Source organism: Aethina tumida, chromosome 3, assembly GCF_024364675.1.
Source record: "Aethina tumida isolate Nest 87 chromosome 3, icAetTumi1.1, whole genome shotgun sequence".
In the NCBI taxonomy this organism is placed as follows: domain Eukaryota; kingdom Metazoa; phylum Arthropoda; class Insecta; order Coleoptera; family Nitidulidae; genus Aethina; species Aethina tumida.
Window position 1 is genome coordinate 32,437,113 of NC_065437.1, and position 25,561 is coordinate 32,462,673.

General features: G+C 32.1%; 1 protein-coding gene and 1 long non-coding RNA gene across 2 annotated transcripts in view; both read left to right on the forward strand.

The window, feature by feature from the left end:
• LOC126265108 (uncharacterized) overlaps positions 1 to 25,561 on the forward strand; it is a 138,865-nt gene that overhangs the window by 97,394 nt on the left and 15,910 nt on the right. Inside the window, exons 4-5 of the long non-coding RNA XR_007547653.1 lie at positions 13,834 to 13,872; positions 19,718 to 19,861. This is a non-coding gene — a long non-coding RNA (uncharacterized LOC126265108). The remainder of the gene's footprint in view (positions 1 to 13,833; positions 13,873 to 19,717; positions 19,862 to 25,561) is intronic.
• LOC126265107 (leucine-rich repeat-containing protein 15-like) lies at positions 10 to 1,121 on the forward strand. Its single transcript, XM_049965766.1, has 2 exons — positions 10 to 316; positions 394 to 1,121. The coding sequence occupies exons 1-2, from the start codon at positions 25 to 27 to the stop codon at positions 1,062 to 1,064; spliced, it is 963 nt and encodes a 320-aa protein (XP_049821723.1). The 5' UTR covers positions 10 to 24; the 3' UTR covers positions 1,065 to 1,121.

The following is a 25,561-nucleotide window of genomic DNA, read 5'->3' on the forward strand; positions in this document are numbered from 1 at the left end:
CAAAAATATTCAGTTCACATTAAAATGCTGTCTGCAATTGTAATATTAGCAACTCTATTAGGTTCAGTGTTCTCTGAATTGAGTTTCATTAGTTTTGAAGATATTGAAGTGAAAGGATATTCCCGAAATACTGAAAAGTTTAAGATAAGGATAAAGGATGCGGAAAGTATCTCAGAACATTTACCAACTGTTGATATAGACAAGTTGACTATCATCGGACAAAATCTTTCCATACTGTACCCAAGATCATTGTCCAATATGGAAACTTTACGCATACTTTTGGTTGATTTCAGTGATATATTTCATATTTTTCCCGGTGAGATATGTAATGTATAATATGGAAACTACGCATACATTTGGTTGATTTCAGTGATGTATATTATGTTTTTCCAGGTGCGATACGAAATGTGCCCAACTTGAAATTTTTATCGTTCGGAAACAATAGGATAGAACATATTCCAAGAGGACTTTTTAATAACTTGAGAATTCAAGTGCTGGACTTAAGCAAAAACGCAATATACAAAATTGATGGTGATGCTTTTGATAACATGCCGGAGTTAGCTAAAATTGATCTAAGTTATAACATGATACGGAAAATTGACAATAGTTGGTTCATGAACACACCTAAGTTAGTATGGCTGGAATTAAATCGTAATTATATTGAAGAGATTCCTGTTAGTGCGTTTAAAAATATTGCAAATAACAGTAATGAGGATTATTTACCAAGTATAAATTTGGGTTATAACAATATCAAAAAAATATATCCCGGAGCTTTTAAAGAATTGTCCCACGTGAATTTTATGGAACTTAATAACAACTTGATAAAACACATTGACGAAAAAACATTCTACCCATTGCATATAAACATACTGTCTTTAAGGCATAATAGAATTCGCAGCTTAAAAGGAAAACTTAATATAATTTTACCAGCCGAAACCATATCTTTGGAAAACAATCTCTTCAGTTGTCAACACATGATGAAGTTGAACGAATGGGCACGCAATCAAAAAATAGGTTGGAAGAGTTTACTTTCTTTAGAATGTTTAATGAATTTTTCAAAGTAGTATTGTTAGAATAATTTATCTATATTAATACTAATAAACTATTATACTATTATTTAATTATTGCGCTATATTTTGATTTACCTTACCTCTAACTTAAACCTCTCACGTGTGAAGAAACTTTTGACAATTTGAAAAATTAACTGCATACTGTTTTTTATTAAATTAAATTATAGTTGTGTGACATAATGTATCATATTAATTATTTGACATCATATACGAACACAAGAAAAATGTTATATTTTATTTCCATAAATCTTAAGATTATTATAAATAATAATTTGATTGATGCTTATTTCGTAACTATTTGTAAAATGTCGTATCCCTATCAAGCAAGCTGTGACGCATATCAAAAAATCACTGAATAGATAGTACGTAATCATTTAATAAAGTCGATTCCTGTCTTGTCGGTGTCACGGATATCTATTATAGGGCTGACGCAATAACTAATTTCTTCAAAATATAGACACATGCCAGACTATAAGGGCAGGCGCACCGGCTGCACGGAGGATCCATCTCAAAACGTTAATCTACTAACTGACATATTGAATTTCCAGACGAATAATATATTATATATATATACTATATAGTCTAGTATAAATTAAATCTTTGAATCGGCGAAATCAATGAACCAGTAAAGACATAACATTTTGTTTCAGACACTTTCAAGATAAATTAAACTTAATGTGGGATAATTTTCCTTTTACGTTAATAATGTTACAGAGAGTTACAGTTACAGAGAATAAATACGCAAAAATTCTTTTAAAAATATTGGAGTCAATAAATAGGCGGATAAAGAATTACATTAAATCTTAACAACAAATCCATCCTGGAGTTATATGACGAGAATACATTCCAACCATATCTCAAAAAACATAGAAGCATTCAATGTCTAGAAGAAGATAAAATTTTACCAACTAAAGAAGTGGAAGATTGATTCAATTTATTTAACATACAAGTGAGTAAGGATGGAGAGTGACTGTCTCCTAAAAGTTATGGATTTCAGAATCAGAAGATTGAAATCGTTTAAATTTTATACGTAATTTTAGAATTAATTATTACATATGTATCTATAAATCTATATTTAAGGAACAGAATATCCAAAATTGATGTTGATGTTTTTGAAAATATGACATTGTTATATAAAATGGGCACACAGTCACAAATTAGGTTGGATTAGCAGTCGCAACATGCCATTTTGATTAAAATTTACCGTTTCTTAATAATATCGACTTTTGTGGGTTTCAAAATGCTATTTTTTATTAAATTAAATTATAGTTGTGTGCCAGACTTTCCCTTATTAATTATTTGACTTATTATAAAACATAATACGTATATTATAAATAATATTTTGATTGATGATCATTTAATATTTTTATGACTTCAGATAAAACATCGTATTTCTATCAAGCATCTGCAGCATATCAGAAAATCACTGATTATACAGAATGTAGTCATTTAATAAAGTCGATTCCTGTTGGTCTTCAAGTTAATTTTCTATATATTTTAATATAAATCCAGTAAAGACGGATCAAAACTTTAACAAATTTTTTTCAGACTATCAAGATAAAATAAAGTTAACAAGACGTAATTTTCTTTCTGGGTCAATATGGAAGAGATACCGTTGGACAAACCTGTGAGGATTTCGCTGATGATGTAATTATCGTCGAGGAAGTGGTCCATTAAGCCGCATCAGGAGAATAAGGAAGAATCTACATATAATAAAACTCCGGCAAACATTTAACAACTCTCTTAAAAGCTTTTAGAACTCTTTTAGCCTTGCTTTATTTTACTATAGCCGTTACATTATTTAAATAATATGAAAGATATTCCGGTTATAATTTTAAACGCCACTTAAATTTGAACTTTAAAATTTAGACCGTCGTAATCTTAATATGGTTTAAGAATATCATAAAATTTACAAAGTGGAAAATGAAGATCTCCGCTTATTTGAAAGATTAAAAATTTTATTATATAATAATATTAAAAAATGGGTTTCATATTTTATCACTTCCAAAAATTTTCCCATAACAATATTCCTCACGCAAATATAACTTTGGTAATAACCAATAAATTATGCTTAGATAAAATGTGTTGGACAGAAACCGTTTGAAGTTTTAATTGAACCTTTCGATAAGTATATTTCCCTTTGTTTGTCTTTTAAAGCTGTGCATTAGTATTCATCGTTTATTTTTGATGGTCATAAACCTCGACGTATATTTAATGCACATCCCCTCTAAAACGTGCCTGTCCATTCTTGTCACCCATCACCTTTTTATTTTTAAATTATTGACAGAGCTTTTAGATTGTGCTACCATCGATTCTCACATCTGCCTCAATTTTATAATTCGACCTTTCCAATCACGTTTCGTCAATTTCAATCCTTCTATAAATATCCATTTCAAGAGTATTGATTTATAATTTATAATTAATGTAAGTTTTAAAATATACGATTATATTAATAATGTTTTAATCTATTTATATTTCTCCTTGATCATTTGCATATACACTTTACCCATTTTCTATTATAACCACACCTTAAATTTTAACATTTCCTATTTACTAAACAGAACTTTCAAATACAATGCTTGGTTATCAATAGTGAAAAGAATTTATTTCGCGCATTCACCATTTTAAATTTAAATTTTTTAATAATATTTATGGTATTAGTATCTGAAAAGAATGTCACAAATACACGAGTGTCGATGACAGCTCCGTAAAATAATTCTACATCGAATGATTTCGCATAAATAGTGGATTAATGAATGCCTTTAGCGAAATTTCTAACAGAGATGTGCCGGAAGGACACCAATACAAACTGTGGGACCGTGATGTTTCCTGCTGTTGGGAAACGGGACAGATGTGTGTCCCTTAATGCAGGGTCGAACTTGTTCTTTACCAGCCATACAACCATAATGATAAAATGAAATACTCACTAATTGAGAAGTGAACTTCGCAGGGAAATGCAATAGAAAGTTTCACGACCAATTTTGTTTCTGCTGACCTTAATCGTTCGTGAAAACCCAAAAGACCTAAGGCAACTTTTGTCCTACTTAAAAATTAAAACATCAAAATCTAAACTAGTTTTAATAATATACACAAATATATGCATATACGTTATATTTATTTCTTGTTGATTTTTAAATTATCCTCAGTATAAAAATTGTTGTAATAAGAAATTTTGATTAAGTCTAGTCCGACCCTGATACGTCGATTTCGGTTAACCTCCTCGCTTTTCTACTCGCTTCCCACCTAATGGAACCATCGTGTTTTAGTCTTTTAATTCTTACAAACATAACATCATCTAAAATGTGCTTATGTCAACCGAAATGGGAAATCACTGACCGAATTCGATCTAATTAGGTTAATTTAACTCTTCCCTTTTTCATTTATTTTGTCCCGGAGAAATTTACTTTCTAAAAGCCGTTTTGTATCTACACGCATTACACATTTTTATATTACATATTGATTTTCTGATACAGTATTAGAATAAATGTGTTTAACAACTACATATAAAACACTAATAATGGACAGTTAAGTATCCTTATGAGTTATTTTTGAAATCGTTCCTTGGATAGTTTCGGAAACTAATTAGTAGTAATCACCATCAAATTTATGGCGTCAGTAAGCAGAGTGAATTAGCCCATAAAACCAACATATCTATTCACATTGTATATGATCGCAACTGCTTAACAGATGCACGAGGCGGATGCATATCGGTTCTCCATTATGTCCTAATTCGTCGTAAGTACCAATGAAAATTGCATTAGAGCCTCGGCTCACTTGGACGTTCCCGCCGCACCGTAAGTGCTACAAGACATAAGAAAGCTCTAGACACTAATTGTTTCTTAAGGGATGCCGACTTTACTATCTATAAGAGAGCTATTTTATGGAAGCATCCGATTCATATCTGCATTGAGCAATAAAAGTGCAGATGTAACAAAAGCACTAACTGCGACATTAAAATCTTATGGATGTTTGACTGTAATTATTAATGAAGGTAGGTAGGTAATTAGTTTTTTAATGATACGTATAAACAACAATATTAGTTAATTGCATCCTCTTGATGTTTTACCTCCTTAAACTGTATCAGTATTTCTTTTCAAATAAAACAAGGGTCCCTATAATATAAGTTATATATTCCTCAAATAACATTGAGCCCTATAAATCAAATGAAAGTGGCTAACCCGAGGTTTTATTTGTGTTTTCGTTTTTCGCTGCGTTGTTTAGTTTTTACGGCGCAATTCAATCGGCTGTACGATGAGTGTATGGAGTAACTTCCGCATCTAGCGGGCAATACGAGGGGCGATTTCAATTGCTTGACCCTTATCATTATTGAGTTTGGTCCTGCACCCTTCCAGGGGGTGAAGGCAGACGTGCGGTCGCAGACTGACCACTCGGTAACAGCCTAGGTTATAGGACTAAGCCCCGGATTACACGCTGGAAGAATGAATTATTGATGCCATTCTGAATTATAAATTTAATTTTGCAGGTAAACAATTCTGGCTTCCGCGGCTTTGGCACATTCTCTATATTAGACTAAATTGCCGAAAATTGAATTTTCGTAATAGCTGTGCTACTGTCAGCAATGTCGGAGGGAAATACGAATGTACGACAAAATTGTGTGGCAATTTTAATTAATGATAAGACCTTTGGATAATTAATTTGGTTGAGCAGTTCGAAATCAAACACAAGAAATTTCTTAATATGTTAAAAGGGAATTTGTAATTTACTCTTCTTTTAGCATGGAAGATTTCAAAGAACCAAGCTCTGCTTATGTTAAACGGTTAAGCAAAAGAATTCTTTATTTGTAGCGGCACACCTTTCGAAATGAATTCGCACAATGGAAATTATTATTCATAATCTTCCCTCTAAAATTCCTTACGGTCGGCATCCAAAGCAAATCATAAATTAATACAAAGTAAATTGTAACGCAAGTACAACTTTAGTCGGCTACCATGAAAAGCGTAACTAATTCAATTACTATCTGAAACAAAATTTAATGAATAGACAGAAGGAATGCTTGAAATGCATTTGATTGCTTGTTCTACTCGATCCCGATGCATTTACATCACCCAGTCATCTGAAATTTCTCCATGCGAACAGATTAAACTGAATTGCATTGGATTGTACTTTACTGCGTCACTTGTCAGTTTACGAGTCTAAACTGAACAGATAAATAAGCTGGCACTGATTACTACCTCAACGTTTACTGCAAAATCTAATTGTTTGTATTTCGCTTGTAAATGACATGTGGCGAATAAAACGAGTACATTCGTACATCCATTATTCTGTTGAAGGTTCAAAATACGCAGTTAAACACCAGTTAAAATATTTATAAAGATAATGTTACAAAACACTAAATTGAATATATAATATATAAATTGAAAATAAAAATTAGTCACATTTTTGTGCTACTACCACCGTATTAAATAAAAATAATAATAAATTATTACTAACTAAAACTGTTATTTTTAATTGAAGTAATTATAATTTCTACAATAATAGTTACGAAAGAAACACAATGCCATACAATTTTAAAATGATGCTGAATGATATCAAAATTTATGTTTCGCCTTTCTATGTTTTATTTGTTATGGTAAAAAGATAATACAATCCCAATAACATTCATTTACTCTACTTACTTTACTAGGGGAGGATACTAATTTAAATAAAAGGGATATAAGCACTAAAGTACATTTGTTTTTACAAAACTATTAAATTTACTGAAGTATTTTATTGCAAAATCTATTTTTTTGTATATTATATGTAAATGACTCATGTCCAATAAAACGGGTACATTAGGTTACTTCTAAATTTATAACTCGTAGATAAAATGTCCAACATATATTTTTGTAGAAAATTAAATGTTCTACAAAAAAGGTCTCCTGTGGTCAATCGATTACTCTAACAATTTAGAAGATATTCGCATTCGTATCCCAATGCGTACTAATTTTAATAGTAATTTTAAATTTATCCATTTAAGTCATAAATTTTAAAAATATTTATAAAAATTTGTCTTATTTTTTGTTTCAGAATGTATTTGAATGAATTCAATTTTTTTTCCACAAATGTTTTAGTCGAATATTTTTTGTCTGGAGGATTTGAAAATTTAGTTTCAAATGTTTGTAGTTCTGTTTTTTATAACACGTCATACTAGCGTCGTGTCCGTGTTTTTTTTTCCATTTCTCTTTCCTCATATACGTTGTACATATAGTTTATACTCCTGAAATGTCACTTCTTGTATATAATTATAATCAAATAATTAACAGCTATGTTTTAATAAATTTATTTTTTGTTCCTATTGATATATTTAATATTAGTTCATAAATAAAACACTTCTCTGAAATGGATAATGAATTATCTCAAAATTCAGGACTTAAATGGATAAATTTAAAATATTTATTATTCGAATGCGAATCTTGTAAAAGGTTAAAGTAGCAATCTTGTAAAAGGTTCTTTTTTGTAGAGCATTTAATTTCCTATAAAGACATATGTTATAATATTTATTTATCTATGAGTTATAAAATTTGGAAGTAAAAAAGAAGTTTTTGTTTAATTCTTCAAATTTTAACCTCCGATATCTTCTAAACCGTAAGAGTTATGAAAAATATTGTAAGATACCTTTTTCATAGAGCGTTCAATTTCCTACAAGAAATGTAAATAGAAATTTTCTGTACTATCAAGTTATAACGAAATATTGATTTTGCCATATGGACCTGAAGAAAAATGGAAAACTGAGATGAGGAGGACCTATTAAAATTGACAGCTCGACTTTGGGGAACACTTTTTAAAGTGTCTAGAAACTAATTTTTCAGTATCGGACGGAAAAATAGTCAATTTTTTTGGGCCACCATAGGTTACATTCTTATATATATATATATATATATAATATATTAATATATATATATATATATATATATATATATATATATATATATATATATATATATATATATATATACGTTATCTTAATAGATAACGTCATAAATTTTGCAATTTTATAAATATAATATATTAACTTTTGATCGGAAATTTGTTTTTTTTTTTTTAATAAAAAATATAAATAATAAGTTATAGGAACAATTAATACTTCTATTATATTTGTTATTGAAAAAAACAACCACATTAATATGAAATTAACATGATATTTTTAAAATGATTTATCTCTTTTATACTTCTTAGTTGTGGAAATGAAAATAATATAAGTCCAATAATATTCATTTAATCTTAAGGGTAGGATGCTAATTGCTACATTGTCGATTTTTTGTTAAAAATTACCGTTAGATTTTTAAAATGTCACTAATATAAAAATTAAAAATGTGTATTATAAGGTTTATCCCTTTTGAAGATAGAAAAAAAAATACTAAGCTGCATTAAATCTTACAAAAAATATTAAATTTAGTGACATCGTTTACTGCATAACCTAATTGTTTGTAATTCGCTATTACTATTAAAATAATAAGAAAATAGGTTTAATAAAAATTTGTCACGATTCTGTACTAATATATTTAAATAATAATAAATGATAAATTTTATTGGAATGATTATTACTTCATATTTGTCATGGAAACTAAAACAACCCCATTAATATTAAATTAATAATGTGTTTTTAAACAATACTGAATAATATCAAGAAATTAAAATTCATATTACATCGCTTTTCTACTTTTTGTTGATGTGAAAAGAAAAAATACAACCCCAATAATATTCATTTACTCTTTGGAGGAGAATCCTAATTTAAATAAAAGATATATAAGAAACTTTATTGATCTAATATAAATAATTATTTTTTGCTCAAAGCTCAAATTAATGATATTAGAGATTTTCTGTTAAACAAACTGTTAAAAATAACAAATAATAATTTTGAAATTTTTTTCAACAAAAATTGAATCGGTTTAATTAAATGAAACTAATTCAATTCGACTACCAATTGGACTTTAAACATCACTTCTTGAAACTTCGCTAATAACATGATCTCTGGTGAACCCCGGTTTAATTTGAGATCGCGGACATGCATCGGTTCGGTGCCAAGTAATTTTAATGCACATCTGTGTGTGATACGGCAGCAGAGCCAGAAGCAGCAAGAAACGGTTTTGGGATTGACGTTCAGTCTTGTTCTTTCGCAAAACTGCTTCCTCATATCCTTCGTATGCATACGCCGAACTTCTGCCCGTGTCAGCTATGCCGCTCTCCAACTACGAAGTTTAAATTGATATTTAGACACAGACGTTAGCCCAAAAGCGGGGGATGCGTGCATGTTTTGCCGTTTATCGGAAATAGTTGGTCTGTTCGTTTTAATTAGAGATGCCGTGGGGAAAGTGTTTGCTAACTAACCAAGTTTTTATCGTGCTGCTGCATTCTATGTTTTCGTACTGTTTGTGTAATTATCTATAAATCTCCCAAAAAAAGACGTCAGATGTTTAATGTTGAAATGACATTGTATCTGGGATAATAACGAAAAAAATTTGACTTTCAGATTATACTTTTAATTCCCGAAATTACGGTCTGGGAGTTTATTTAAGGAAGTGGGCAGGTGGTGTTCAGTACGTGCAACACGGACGAGGACAAGAACGAAAAATTGGGTGGATTGTTGGATAGAAAGAGCGTACCGACAGTTCGCAATAAAACACGCAATCACGGGGCGCATCAAACGGCCCGTGTGAACGTTGTGGAAATGGCGCGAGCGGTGTGCGCCATTGTATTACAATGAGGCACTGGCTTAACATACAAACGATATCGTAGATCCGACGGTCAGAATGTTTTTATGCAGCAGTAGATAAAGAGGTTTTGGTTCCAAAATTTTATGATAAAATACCTAATAATCTACGCATATGAATATTTGGTTGAATAAAATGAAACATTAAATTAACGCAAAACGATGGAGATTGTTAATTAAAAGTGTGACTCAACGCCGAGGATAAAAGACATGGAAACATTACACATTGTTCATGGACGTGCAGAACAATGCAAACATTTCTCCATGCAAAAACTAAATAACCTATTCAACTATTACTTTCGCTTTTGTGTTAAACTTTATTTAACGTCGCGCAAGATATGTTCGTGAAGAAAAATACCAATTTATTGAGGTATTTTAACTGACAATGAGGCATTAACGTACGTTGTGCGCTACATTAACACATGCCATTGAGTTGTAAAGTTTAAGTTGGACTGGCTAATAAAATAGTTTTATACAAGAGTAGACGACAATGCACAAAAGGTTTACTGAATACACCAGACACAGAACTCTGTAAATTGTACTTAAATGCTTTGCCGTAAAATAGAGCATTTAATCAATATTTACTTCGAAGTTACACAAATATCTTTATATGTGTAGGTAAGCAGGGTAAGTGATCATCATTCTAGAAAAATAAAAAAATAACAAAATTTACTGTTTCAATTAAAAAATGTTCAGTCAAAATAATTTATTAAAAAAGCAATGTACAAGGTTTAAATATTATTTGTGAAAATGTGATATACCGCAATATATTAGCTACCTACCATAACACATTATTAAATTTATATTTATTTAAGTCACAGGAAATGGACGTTCGCGTCACGAATAAAATGTTCCGCAGCAATTAAACAAATTACCATGAGTTATTTTGTATCCGCGTGTCATTAATTTAGAATTTATATTTGTTGGTATTATTGGTATTGGCTTGCCATTAATCCGGATGATTTAACGCCTCCAATTGATACGGAAAAGTTGAAATGCAATCTGGACCCGTTCCGTCGACCCAGGCTCAATCAGTAAATGACATCGAACCCACGCTTTTCTTCCTGTTATTAGATTACAAATGAGCTTTATAAATTTCACTTTCTCCGAGGAAAAAAGAAATTTTCTGTTTGAATCAATTGCTGCGAAATTATCAATGGTTACGAAAAAGTTTTTGGGGATGAAGTATTTTCTAAAGCCAAATTATCATAATATTGAATAATCAATGGAAGTGATAATAAAATTATTTTCAATGAATAATATCAAGTAAGAAGAATATTATATCACGTCTCCGTTTTACTAAATACAAAGGTTCCGAAAAATTAAATTGTATTAAAAATTTTAAATACGAGTTGCTAGTTGTATGAATATGAAACGGAAATTGCATTCTGTCCATAAGCATTGTTATTTACCATTTTAATAAATTGCTATCCAATATGTGTAAAAATTGTTGAGTTGAATTTCCAAAGCTTTAAACAAATTCAATTGATGTTAATCTGATTTGCTAATACCTGAATATCAGTTTGAGTCTGACGATTTAAAAATATGGTTCGCCAAAAACTGAATCACGGTATCTCCATTTCGCCGATAGCAGTGTTGTATTGTTTCCTAGCAGTTTCAATTTATTAAAACCGAAATAGTGACCATTTTTATTTGCGGTTTTGTCTGCAATCAACCAGTCAAACTGAATGGACAATTTTATTGATGTTACGTGTTTTGGACGTTTTGTTTTAATAATCGAATTGATTGCTAACAAATTCGTAAATCAATATAAAAATTGATAAAATGTGCGCACACCAGATTCATATTATTTTATAATAACCGAATTATTCATTGATTTTAATGTTTGTTAATTGCATTGTTCCATGCATTTGTTAACTCTTAACTCTGTGCGTTAATCACGGTAATATTGTTCCAAATAATGCAAAGTGATGTTAAAATAATTTAAAACAATTTTATATAAAATCATCCACGAAAAGCCACTTCTAATTTGCTGTCTTTGTGACTGACGAAATCGACCAAGATACAATGATACGGATACATTTTTTGACATAGAAAAAAGTGGGATATATTATTTTATTTGCGATTTCAACGTAGTAATACCCAAACATATTTACTTTTCATTTCAATTTTGGAAAATAATAGTTCAGCTTTATGTGTGACGTGGTAAAATTAAATATTACTCTGAATGAAGTTTCGAAAATTTTGTGTAAATTCCGCATTCAAGACAGTTTTTAAAATTGTTTACACCAGGACGTCCTCGAAACACAACTCCCAAGATGAATAAAATTATAACAAGGCTCTGCTTCAAAGATCCTCGTAAAACATCAAGACAAGTCATGGAGGAAATTTCGACACAATTTAGTCTAGATGTTAGTAGCAGAACAGCGAGAAATTGATGCGGGACTACGTGACCGAGTTGCAGTTAAAAAACTTCTGCTGTCAAAGAAAAACAGAGCCCATCTGGCATTTACATAATTTCACTTGACATGAACGGAAAAACGGAAACACTGTCCTTTGGAGTAACGAAAGTGGATTTTTTTGGATCGAATGGTGAAATACCAAATTCCTACGGTTAAACATGGTGACAGAAGTATTATGGTTTGATGCCTTTCTCGATCCAAAATTGAACTTTTGATTCAAGTGAAGGACAAAATGGATCGTTTTCAATATAGGAGCATACTGGAGAACACCATGTTTCTATTTGCCCGGAGCGATCCCAAATATACGTCTAAAATTATTAAGGCCGTCTCAGTATTATACTTCTTCAAATTATACAGAAAAAGTAACAAAAAATTTCTGTTCACACATTGCTGAGACTGGTAGATTATATGCCTAAAAGATGCCATACTGTGATAGAAGCCAAAGGTTATGCCACAAAATATTGAAAAAGTTTCGTTATTGTTAATTTTTTATGAATATTAATAAAATATTCCATATTTTTTCCAGGCCAAACAAATTTATCATGATAATCGATTTGTTCAGATTTGCAACAGATTGGGGAAAATATTATATAAAATTATTTTTAACAAGTTAATAAATATTCCACCACAGTTCGCTTTAACAATAGATACTAATTTAAATAAAAGTCATACAAAGCTAAATTTGTTCTTATAAAAAAATATTAACTTTTGTAATGTAAAATATTGTAGTAAATGAATGAATGAAATTACAATTTTATGATACAAGAATTATTGTTTTTCTACTTCATTACTTGTTGCATAATTTACAGAAAAGTTTAATTGTTAGAATGTAGACTATATGTTAAATGACATGTGGCGAACAAAACGAGTAAATCGCTGCACCCATTATACTGTTGAATAATTGACTAAAATTTATTTTTTGATATTGTTTATCTCAAATTTAAAAATATATTCATTTAAGTCCGAATTGATACTAGTAGAATTTCTCTACTTTTTTAATGAATAACATAAAACCTGCAAAAATGATTGTTCTAATAAAAGACAATATTTTGACAAATTTGTTAATTCATAACGTTCCACGTTTATAGCAGTGGCAATTGTTCTGTATAATGCAAAGTGATGTTAAAGTGGCCTAAAACAATTTTACATAAAGTCGTCCACCCAAAGCCACTTCTAATTCACTGCCTTTGTTCCCTGTGTCACTTTTTGGTTCAATTAAAATGAAAAATCGGCCAAGATGCAATGAGACGAGTACCGGCGTTTTCCATTTTATTTTTCCCTATTATCTGACAGAATTCCAAATTCAGCGTCGTAATGAGAAAACTTACAAAAGAAAAATAGCAAAAGTTGCGCGAGAAAAGGTAAAAAGAAACTCGTCTCCTCTTAGCAAATTTATTTCTTTGATTAAGTTTTTACGCGCGCATTGTGGAGGGCATTTATTTCACTCACGAAAAGTATTTCAAACTGAAATTGGTAATTAAAGATAATATAACGGTACACTGTAGAAAGTGTGGAAAGTTTAATATAAATTTTACTTGGCGCACGAAATTTATGGTGGGATAATTAATTCTTGTTTAGAGCAGTTCGATTAATTGCAGATATTTGTAACTAACGCAGTGTTTGTTTCCAGACTGCTCATCGAGTAAGATTAATGGATTATAAAATTTCGGTAAGTCAGTTTTTTGATCTTTGACTGTTTTCGATATCAAGTTCAGGAAATGTATTGACAGAAAATAATGCTAACGGTGGTCTATTAGAAATGTGGTGGATGCGCCAAAGTTGGGGATTTGGTGCTCAACGTAATCCGATTAAGCAGTGCATCATTAAACCACACGATGAAATGTGGCGGCCATTTTTAATGGTGGCAGCCGTGATGCGGTAAGTCGTATCAATGTAATCAATTTGCCGCCATCCATCACAACATTAGCCACCAAATAGTATAATCAATGCTGGGCCACGATTCTGATGACACGCAAATCGAAGTGAATCTAAATAAAGGCATGTATCCGCCATCAACAAAGGTCGTGCACTTGGTCCGTGATCCTGGCATGATATGTGTACAGTATAAAATCCATTCAGTCGCATTATATCGAAATTAACTGTCGCGTCACAGAGGGCGGCGCAGACGTCAGGCGACCCTTGATGAAGTCGACTAAACTGCGGTCTGCGGATGACGGCTGTTTGTGGCAGGTAGATATGATGCGCACCGTTTCTACTAAATGTCACGGCAAGAATGCTGATTGCGTTTGCTCGTGAAATGCACTCAATGTTTGCAGATATAATTCATCCGAGTTCCCCCATTGTTACGCAATGCACCTGCGAATTAAATGCTACCAACGTGTTCGAAATTTCATTAAAATCGGACCATTCATGAATGATATCTTTTTAATTCGGATCCTTTGGACCTTTGTTTGGTTATCGTTAATTGCGTGGGCTTATAAATGGACATGTGTCCTCTTTGAACCAACTGAACTATTTGGATCGTGATTTTCGTCCGACTGAGGGGACTACACACCACAATAGTATCTTTCGTTTTGTAAACAAAAATGTGATAAAACTTATCTTAAATGGCCTTTTATGTGAGTTTTTATTTTTTTGTCAGGATTTGACAAATCTAGATTATGAGGTACGACTCTAAGCTTCCTAAGTAGTCACATTAAAAAAGTAATTTAAAATCTAAAATACAAACAACAATGGAAAAACCTAGATAAAAACCAAACTACAAAATATAGGAAGCTAGAAAACTTCCTCCATTATTATTATGTTACATTTCATGTTTTCGGAACGTCTTCCTGGGAGGGTTGTGGCTCGATGGACTGTTTGATATCAGACTGATGGCATGACGTAGGGGGATGTAACGAAGTTGTGCCGTGATTGATATAGTTTTCGAATATCGTAAAAGTCAATTGGTCTTTTACTCCCGCCATCAGGCCGATGTAATTGTGAAAGTACCTTTGACTCGGGGAGTCATAAAACTTTACTGCGCTGCGCCATATGAAATCGGCCGAGCATATGTTCGATGGCAACTCAAACTTTTGTTTTAGTAAATGGAAAAGGTGGAATTTCGCGCGTAATGGGATTATCAGGAGTTTATGTTTTAAAGTATTGGACTGAAGGAGCTAATGCTATTTGATGGAATAATTTCGTAATGGCGTCAAGAAAAGCAAAGTATATTCCATTCGTCTGAAAAATTTTATGGGTAATAAAACCATTTTATAAAATTAATATTACTTTTATATAACTGACATAAACCGGGACGAATCTATTATAGTACTGCTTTTTATTTCATTTTGACAAAGAAACTCTGTACGTGATTTCCTTGACAAATATTTCTAATAACTGCCACTCTTTCAACTATCTACTGGCTTTAGTATTGGCTGAATGTCGTAATAAATGGGGCATCATGTCTGTTTTAACTGAGAGTAATATGTTTCCTCCTGAAATGGTGTCTTATATGATTTTTTTAATAATGAAACTTCCTGGTAAATAGATAGATGCTTTATGTTCGATGTTACCAGGGGTGAAAAGAAAATTGAAGTTTTATGAAGGGGACACATACGATTTATTAAAATTGTCTCGTCCGATTGAATCACCCATATACGAGTTAAGTGATTGATATAATTAAAAAGTCTGATTTAATTATCTAAATAATTAACTTAAAGATAGATAACAGATTAAACTTCCAAAGCGACAACTGGCAGTGATAAATGCACAATGTAAAAAGGGCATAATGAGAAGTAAAAGTTAAAAATAACTTTTTTCAGGAAATGCGGGAGCATACGACCGTATCGTTCTGTCTTCATATATAACCATCCGCAATTTCCGTGTGTCGCCGGTTTTTCCCGACTGCGAAGATGCACCGATACCAACGTTCCAGATATGAAAACACCAGATATAAATAGAAAAAGGAAACGACTTGAAGGATGGTGAAAGATGTGCGAAATGAAATAATGATAAACATGAAGTTCGAAAAAAGACCATTTTGCTTGGGAAATGCTTTGCAATAAATAACTCCCGAATCACTTTTTTGCCTTTTGACCGACCGTGCACAAGATTATTGATAAATTGTAAACAATGTATTCATATATACTCGATGATATATAAGGATGTAATGGTTAATTTAAAATAATAATAATACCTTTTTTATGTAATAGAATCGATGTAGAAAGTTTTACCTCTAAAATATGCAGTGGAAGATTGTGCTTTGCAGCGTGAGCCCTCTTGTCCGCGGGTAAGGGTTCAAAGGAAAATCCCCAGTTCACGTAGAGGCGGCTGGCCATGGCATAAGGCTGGACCGGGGCCAAAACCGCACTAGATAAGTGTACGGGAGTGGATTTCCATTTGGGAATGTTCGCAAAATACTTCTACACCTTCCCCATGCACACTCTTATATCGAAATGTTTGCCTCTACTTCAGTATATTACCCACCAATTATTTTGATTAAAGCTTGTCCTTTGACAGTCAGTCTATGCCTGTGCAGTCGCATTTAAAATTTTGAAATGTTTTCGTTAATTCCTCACTTAATTAAAGTAATTAAATTTTTTCTTTTAAAATAATTTTAATTCGTTTATCATTCATTAACATTTTATCCTTGATTACAAATGTTCTATTGTTGATGCCAGTATATTTTCGTTTTAAAAATGCGTGTATACATTTTCCGGTGTCGCCGACGACACATTCGCACATGACATTAAAATCTGTTTTCCGCATGAAGCCAATTTAGGCAAAGTTTTGTATAAATAATGACTACATCCTTTTTTCGTGACAGGTGTCTCAGCCACGTCCCATTTTGCCGCAAACACCATCCATTACGGGGGTTTGAACAGAAGACAGGGCCAGGCGGTGGAACATACTCGTATAATGTCCCCTCACACGGAACCGTCGGGCCAGAAAGTGGCCAAAGTAAGATTTAAGTTTCTTATTGAACCATTAGATAACCTTTATCCAGGCACGTCTGCACTCCGACAAGACGCCGGGACGATAATCGCGGGATAATCACTGCGGAGGGCCAGAGATTAGCCAGATTTGCCATTCGATACTGTCATTTATATTCGTTTGTGTCCGCATTAAGGGGGAGAACACCCGCTGTTTACGCAGCAGACGTACGAGGAGTACTTGGCGGCGGTTTCGGGTGCAGGATAAATGTGTTGCCTCTTGTTCATGCGTCATTTGCTAAAAGGTTCGAGGTGGTCTCCTTAAGGACCTGCCAAACGGATCGCCATTTGTTTTAATTATTTTTCATGATTTTTTTAAAAAATGATGTTTTTACTCATTTTAATTTTACCTCATTATTAATTTATGTACATGTACATAAATTTTATTCATTCATATTCAACTTTATTTCTTCTTTCAAATCAATATATAATTATTGAAATAAGAAGAAGACATTTTATTAAAACAAATACTCATATGCATTAATAAGTTTTCTTTTATAACCTCAATATCCTTAAATCTTTAATAACTCGCTCAGAAACTAAGCAAGTCCCTATTAAAATTCCAACCTAGTGTACAACACTCACGACTCACGTACTTTTACTACCACGTACATTTACCTAAACTTTTTCAATTTTCAACTCTTTATGTTTTCACAGAGCGACTGAAATATCTGATGAAAGATTTGATGGTCAAATTTTGGACAATTATTTAAAGTAATTGAAGTTTTGATTATTTATGAAACTCTGCTTTTTTAATATATAACCTAAAGAAAAATCTTAATATATATTTTTTAAATATATTTGCAATGTATTTTTAAAAATATATTAACTATTCTAATAGATTAAATAGCAATATCACAATCGAAAAAGTATGATATTGAATAAAAGTAAGTCTTCGACATTCAACAAGATTATCATTCTCGTCACATCGACAGACAGCATCATCCTAATCGCCCACCATATCACCCACTAATGTATTCGTAAAGGCGGTGCCAAGGATGCAAAAAAGATTTGGGGCCGTCGCGTGGAGTGGCGATCCTGTCAAAGGACCACCGCTTATTTACGAGCCGTGAAAAATCGGGTGCGTCAGTGAGTAATCGCCTGTCATTACGGGGCAATTTGTTATTTCCATACGTCATATGATGTGTTGCATGCATCGATTGCGTCCGTGTTTATTATATATTCCCTCTGTTTCACGATCGAGGTTTTCGACTGGCACTGGCGCTCGTAATGCCAAGTTAACTGTATTATTTCGCCCATCAATCAATTCTTGAGGCGACGTCATGCGAAATGATAATGGCAATTATGATAATTAGTTGCGATAAAATATTCCTTTGATAGCGAATAATAACAGATATGTGTGGAGATAGATAATTAAATGCGAACCCTACGGCGTTATAACTTAATTAATCAAAACCGAGTAATCAGAACTTTCTGACGTGATCTATAATTTTCACACATCCTTTTTTAACTACGGTTATAATTCTGGAATAACTAAATTTGTAGTAAGATTGGAGTTGTGATTGGTTATACTGATTATCATCCATCATTATGTCTACATTTAAATCTGGATCCTATTAATTGATACTGCATGTATATCTATCTACCAATTATAATTGATGCCAATTAAAATAATAATAATTCCTTAGTTTATAAATTACCCGATCCGTTAAAATTGTCTTGATGCACACAGCTGTAAAAAAACAACACAAGAATCGGATATCAAACGCTTCAAGATGAAAGTTAAAAATGCATGTCCGTGTTTCTCTTAACGTTTCTGCTTCTTAACTTCTTGTTCTAATCCCACTCTTCCCTAATAGATTGTTATTTCGCTCTACCTTAAGCTCTTTGAAAGGTTTCCGTTTTCCTTTTCGGTTTTTTCGCCCGCCTGTCCAACTTCGACAACTATTTTTGTCTGTTGTTTTCTTTTTCTTTGGCTGTCGAGTGTTTGGAAAGGAAATAGGCGAAAGTTAATCCCCGGATTTTGTTTGAAATAATTTTAAACGCTTGATACAATAGGTGTCTGTTTTTCTGCTTCACTGATATTAAAAAATGCCTTTTTATTGTGTTAATTATTTAGTCCCCTGCCTGATGGCTCAGACTATTTAAAAATTTAAAAATGAAATGTCTTAATTAGGTGAAGGTGTCCATGATGGTACATATATAATGGGTTAGAACTTTTCCTCACTATCTATTTATAAAAAAATAGATAGTAATCTAGATACAGGTACATGCTGCAGATATTTAATAGTGTCAAGTATTTATTTATTAACTTATATATTATAATACATATTTCAGCATTACATGTCATCAATGTTGACAAAATTTGTGCTATATATTATTTAGACAGGATATCTTTAATTATATTAGATTACATATCTAATTACATACACCATGAAAAACTCCTATTTATCAATTTTCATTAAATATGTATCATGCTAAGGAATAATAAATAAGCAATATAATGAAATAAATATGAAAGTAAAAAATGAACTTTATAACATTTTTGCTTAATTGTACATAAAATATATAATTATATTTTTAATATATGAAATTTAAAATGGTCTATTTTTGTTTCAGATCGCGTAGTGTAGTGAGTGGTTGTGACAAACATTTCGTGAGAACTATTCAAGATGAATGAATGTCACCGAGTGCTATTCTTCAGTATTGTCCTAGCGACGAGTTCAGCTTACAAGGTTTTGGAAAATGAAAAAATTGATAAAGGTAAGGCTTATAATAATTTAAAACAAATCTTGTTAAAAGATGAACCATACAAATCAGTGATAAGCATAAAATTTGACTATCTGACAACTAAAAATTACTAAGAATAAGTCAGAAAATAAATGAGCACAATGCCAGTTTAATATTATATGACATCCCATATATATTTTGAATATTCAATTAATCGTCACTTCATTGAACTGAATTTAAATTTGGTCCTGACGTGGTACTATTTTATATATTATTATATGTATATTATACAACATTCTTAACCATTTGTATCATTAACCTTATATTAAGAATTTCAAGTTTTTAATGAGAAAAAATATGTAAATATGTAATAAGTATTATGGCCATATTTGACACATTTTATTAAAAAATTTTTCATTTAGCCGTTTCAAAAACTTTAAACGAAACTGTAACAAAGATCTCGAGCATCTGAATTCACGTCGTAGCTATGAATTTATACTTTCTTTAGCAATAAAACGTGAATAAGATATGTTATTGTAGTACATTTTTACGTGCGAGGGGGCTCCGCTAGTCCCATCTCCCGGCGTTCCCCCTTCTTGGTGTAAATCATCCCGGGAACTCCCTAAAATCCCTTAGACATTTGAATATTTCCTGTCCTCAATATTGTTTTCCTGCTTATAAATACGTACACGCGTGTGACATCGAATTACAGTGACGTGCCACCTGAATACCGATTTTGCTAAATTACTGCCTTCGCTGTTTTAAATCTGATTTAAGGCGCAATCCATCATGCATCGGCGCCCCATGTTTATTTAGTAAGTGCCTTATGTCTTCCTGACTACCAAATGGAAATCACGAATAAACATGTTTTTTTTTTTTAAATTTTTTGTTTTAGTATTGAATAACAAGATCCGTTGACATAAGAAATAATAATAAAAATAGTATGTAACTGCTGATGAAATTTATTTATTTTATTACTAGATCAATGAAGTTGGAAATTCACGTAATCACAATATAAAAAATTCCAGTCTTGTCTTCGCCTTTTTTCGGTGAGACAAAATTGAAAGTAGGTGATAAAAGTAACTGCAAATAGAAGCAAAGTTGTTTATTTACAGTCGCATTTAAAGCATTCCCATTTAAAGGAAATAACTATCCACCTCTGGTTTCTCCTTCCGACAGACTTAAAAATTTTACAGCTCCATAAATTTAGCCAAGCGAATTCCTCTACATTGTGTAGGGAGACACTTTATCCAAGATATATTTTGAGTGCAGGTGATACTGCACTTTATATTCTGCTCTCCGACTCAAAAAATACTCCACTCTGCGACTTTTTTTATGTATCACCAATAAAAAGGCACATAAATTAGTGGACATATTTCATTCTATTAAATTTCTTTATTTGTTCTTTTGCATATTTAAAGCCCCATTGTAAATATGTAAACAATGTTACAGTAAACATTTTACATAAAAAACCTAAACTACAAAAGACACAGATCAGACATGAATAAATAAAATTGAGGGGTCCCATCCGACCGAGGTGTGTAACTTTGATCGTATATTTACCTCCGCATGCAAAATTCAGAGGCCGTTGCATCCGTATCTACGAATAGGCAAATTACAGTAAACACAAAGCCATCGTGCAGGCGTCCAGACGCGACGGTCGCTCCCCAGAGGAGACGTCGCCGACGCAGCAAACATTAAGCGCACCTCCGGCTCTCTGGAGCGGCATAGAAACGGGGCGAGAACTAATGGGGACGTGTTGTGTGTCTCCTGCCCAGGAGAAGGCCCCACATCAAGCCAGATGTTGCTCCCGAGCGTTGCACACATTGGCCCCAATCGGAGACCCCGTTTTTCACAATGACACTGATCCTGAATTATAGATGCTTTTGTGATTGCTTAGGTATGAAAATTACATGGGTTTTAATCAATAATAGGGCGACTTGTCTTCTTATTATGAATTATGCACATAGGGGAATTGACTTGACGTGCGACATTGTTTTCGAATTACTGACTTTGTCATATTCAAATGCACGAGAATTTTTAAGGTTTATTAGAATTTTTATTGTCTATTAGAATAAATATTAAAGTTGTGACTTTTATTTGTTTATTTAATTACCTTTTTATGGCACAAAATCAGTGGTTGCATAAATATTTAATTAACAGTCTGAGCTCAACTAGATTGAAATTAAACTCATTAAAATAAACTGGTCCCATTAAAAATTTATTTTCGACAATGTACCGAATTAACGAATAAAACAAACTTTTACGGCTGTCATAAAAGCGGACCAGCTACTACGTGCACAATTAAAAATAGCGTCACTCTTATAGAAACACTCATTGCGCCGCAAAAACTTTGAAGCAAACCCCTTTTTACAGCTTGTAATGCGGCAGTAAAAATCTGGCTAATCAAAATACTGCATGACCCCCATTTCTAGTACTCATAAAAGGGGCAGGCGGGTTCTCTAAATGAGACAATAATAAAATTCACTAATTTGAAAATATGAGGCAATGAGTGTGTAGCGCTGTACACACGTGAAAGATGGAGCATTGCTGGAGCCGGGGCTTGTTTTGAATAAGCAACTGGAAACGGAAATAAACAAGGGCCATTTAGCTTAATTATTTTGCGGCGGCGGGTAACATGTAAGCCAAATAGGTTGTTTTTGGGGAAAATGTCTTTGGAGAATATGAATGTACCTTCAACCCTCCAAAACAGAAATTTTGTACTTTTTAGTATGATAATATCATACTGTCCTTAATTATATATGTTGACAAAAAAAGAAATAATAAGAAATTAACAGAGATCATCAGACGTAATAAACGAACAAGAAAAAGCAACATTTATTTGTGGAGTTGATATATAGAAAAACATTTCAAGTTTATTATTATCCCATCACTCTTTTAGAGCCTTATAGACATTCTCATTGTATGCGCCATAAACTTCCCAAGTTAGTGCTGCGAGGTCCATGAACTGATAGAAACGTTTTGAATAAATTTACGTGAAATCCCTAAAATTCCTATAAAACTTGAATGCCCCGATTCGACAGTTTGCAAACATAAAATAAGCAGCTCCAAGTAATAAACATAGAAACCTGTAATGCCTCGGGGAGATGAAGGAAACGTGAAAGTGTCCAGTTCACAGATCACAATCCCATTTCCCAAAAAAAGGACACTCGTAAATATCGTTGTCAGACATTTATAATTCACAAGAACTGAAATGTCCAGGAGGGCTAACAGACACAATATGGAAATAAGATTTCCTATGTGCATGTCAATGTGTAATTCAGACGTCAGTTCTCAATTAATAATGATAAGATAATTTTTTTTGTTTTGGAATACTGGTTTGGAAACGCAAACAATTTGGTTTCAAATAAAATTTACAACCTAATTCGTGCAGTTATTTCATATTATTTTTAAATCCCACATGTTTGTACCTTAGGTCATCTGCAGATGCATCAAAATAATAAAATCACAAATAAAAACAAAATATTAATCATAAAATGTAATTCACTTTTTTAACATTTAGCTTTAATATAACATAACTTTCTTATAACAAACTTTCTTTCAACAAAATAATCTTTATCACTGATATTTTTTATCAAAGATTAACAAACAAATTCATGCTTTGATAAAATATTCTGAGATATTGAATTTGGATGACAGATTAATCTCAGTTTTGATCTTTTTAAACATTCGAAGATTTCTTTCAGTCTATTGCAACATGTGGACTTGAGTTATTAAGGAAGAAAATACCTTTTCTGTTCATTAGAGGAGCTTGTCTTTGAATAAGTTTTACACAGACTTGGTCATGTGGTGACCAGCAATCATTTAAATTGATGATTTAGTCTCTTTGCTCATAGTCAGTATGTAAAATTTCATGCTTAGTCCACCATACAGTCATTAAATTCACCCTAGGATTAAGACTTTTATTTAATTTTTTAGAATTTTCTAATCCATATTTGCCACCTTCAACCAATTGTCCACACTTATGTGAATTGTCAAAATTCTTTTTCCATCATTCGTTGCCAATTTTATAAAACTCGTATTGTACCGACTTCACCCCTCATGTCATCTTCTCTAAGCGCATTTTTAACGCGACGAATCGCTTCTACTGCTTTCAGCTTATTTTTTAACTTAAATATACAAATTAAAGCACTTGTGAGGACACAAGAAATATTTTAAATTATAAAAAAGTTTTAAAAATTATATTAAATATATAATATTGAAACAAAAATCTTAAATTAAATTGAATTAAAATGGATAAGATAAGGTTTGTTGTAGACTTTAACATTTTTTATCTCATTTTCTGTTGGACTTTAATTAGAAAATTTTTTTATGATATCGACTTATTTAGAAGTGCATATCTGGTTAAGAAATTTCGGATAAGTTATGAAACACCCTGTATACTATATAATGAAATGTCTTAATTTTAGATAATTTTTATAAATTAACAAATTGATTTTCGCATTTATAGGAAAGTTAACCTAGTTACAAAGATTCTGTTATGCATATATCTTTAATAACCGTGTCTGTCGGAGTGCAAAATTTATGTAACGGCATTCCTCCATTTCCCGACGTGGCTCGTGATCGCGCAGCACACGACATAACGTAAGGTTCAACGGTACTTAAACGCGATATATGTGTATCGGAACAAACCTTAATATTTTTCGGCGTCGACCCAGAAAATCAGTAGGTACGGAATCCATTATATAAAATTTATGTGCGCGTAACATATCTGGTTGATCACGTGTAAAACCGTGCATGCATATTTAATGGCACGGGAAGAACTAATGCATCGGGACCGGGAAAACATGGGCCCGCCGATCCCAGACCAACCGCCGGACTTATCGCACCTGGGGGACTCGACTCCTCCAATAAAACACCACGCGGATCAAAAATATAGAGATTACTTCGACTATAAACTAAAATGGGTACAGGATATTCACATTCGAAGGTGCCGTTCCGGTCCTCCGGGGGGTTGGACGAAAGAAGTCCGGAACTCTTTTCCGGATGGTGTTCGAAAGGTATTTACATACATCGCCGGCGCTTTATATATTTCGCGTGTTCGGCCACCTCTTGCCCACCACGTAACGCTTTTTTCGAAAATTTACTAGCGCTTCTTCGCATCCTGAATGCTCTCATAAAATGTAATTTACGATTATTTTTTCATATATTTATTTATCAACTAGCTTTTAGTGCCAATACAAATTTGATTTCGGACTGCACTTCCCAACCCTCTTATAGAAAATTTATTGTTGCCATATACATGGAAATAAGAGTGTTCACTTACTTCTAGGTGTATACGTATAACATATATTTTTATTTATTGATAAAATACATACATAAAAAAGCATCAATAAGTTTGTTATGAGTTGGCATACATCTTCACAGAGACTTTGTACATGTTTCTAAAATGACTACAATTAACCCATTTATATTACATTTCAATTTCAAGTACCAAAGAACGAATAATTGCCATTAATTGCTAAATAATTACGTTTCTCCTCTAAAATATTCAGATACCTTTTTCAGGATACGTTGGGAACAAATTGTAAACTACTTGTAGTTAATTGGTCAAGAAAAGGATGCCGTAAAAGTCAATTAAAGTTAAGTGTTTTTTAACGTCTTTATGAATAATGTTCTTAAAAAGACTAGCAAAAATACGTTAGACTTTAGGAATGCATTTAAAATTCAATTGAAATATTTAATATCTAATTACTTTTACAAATGTAATTA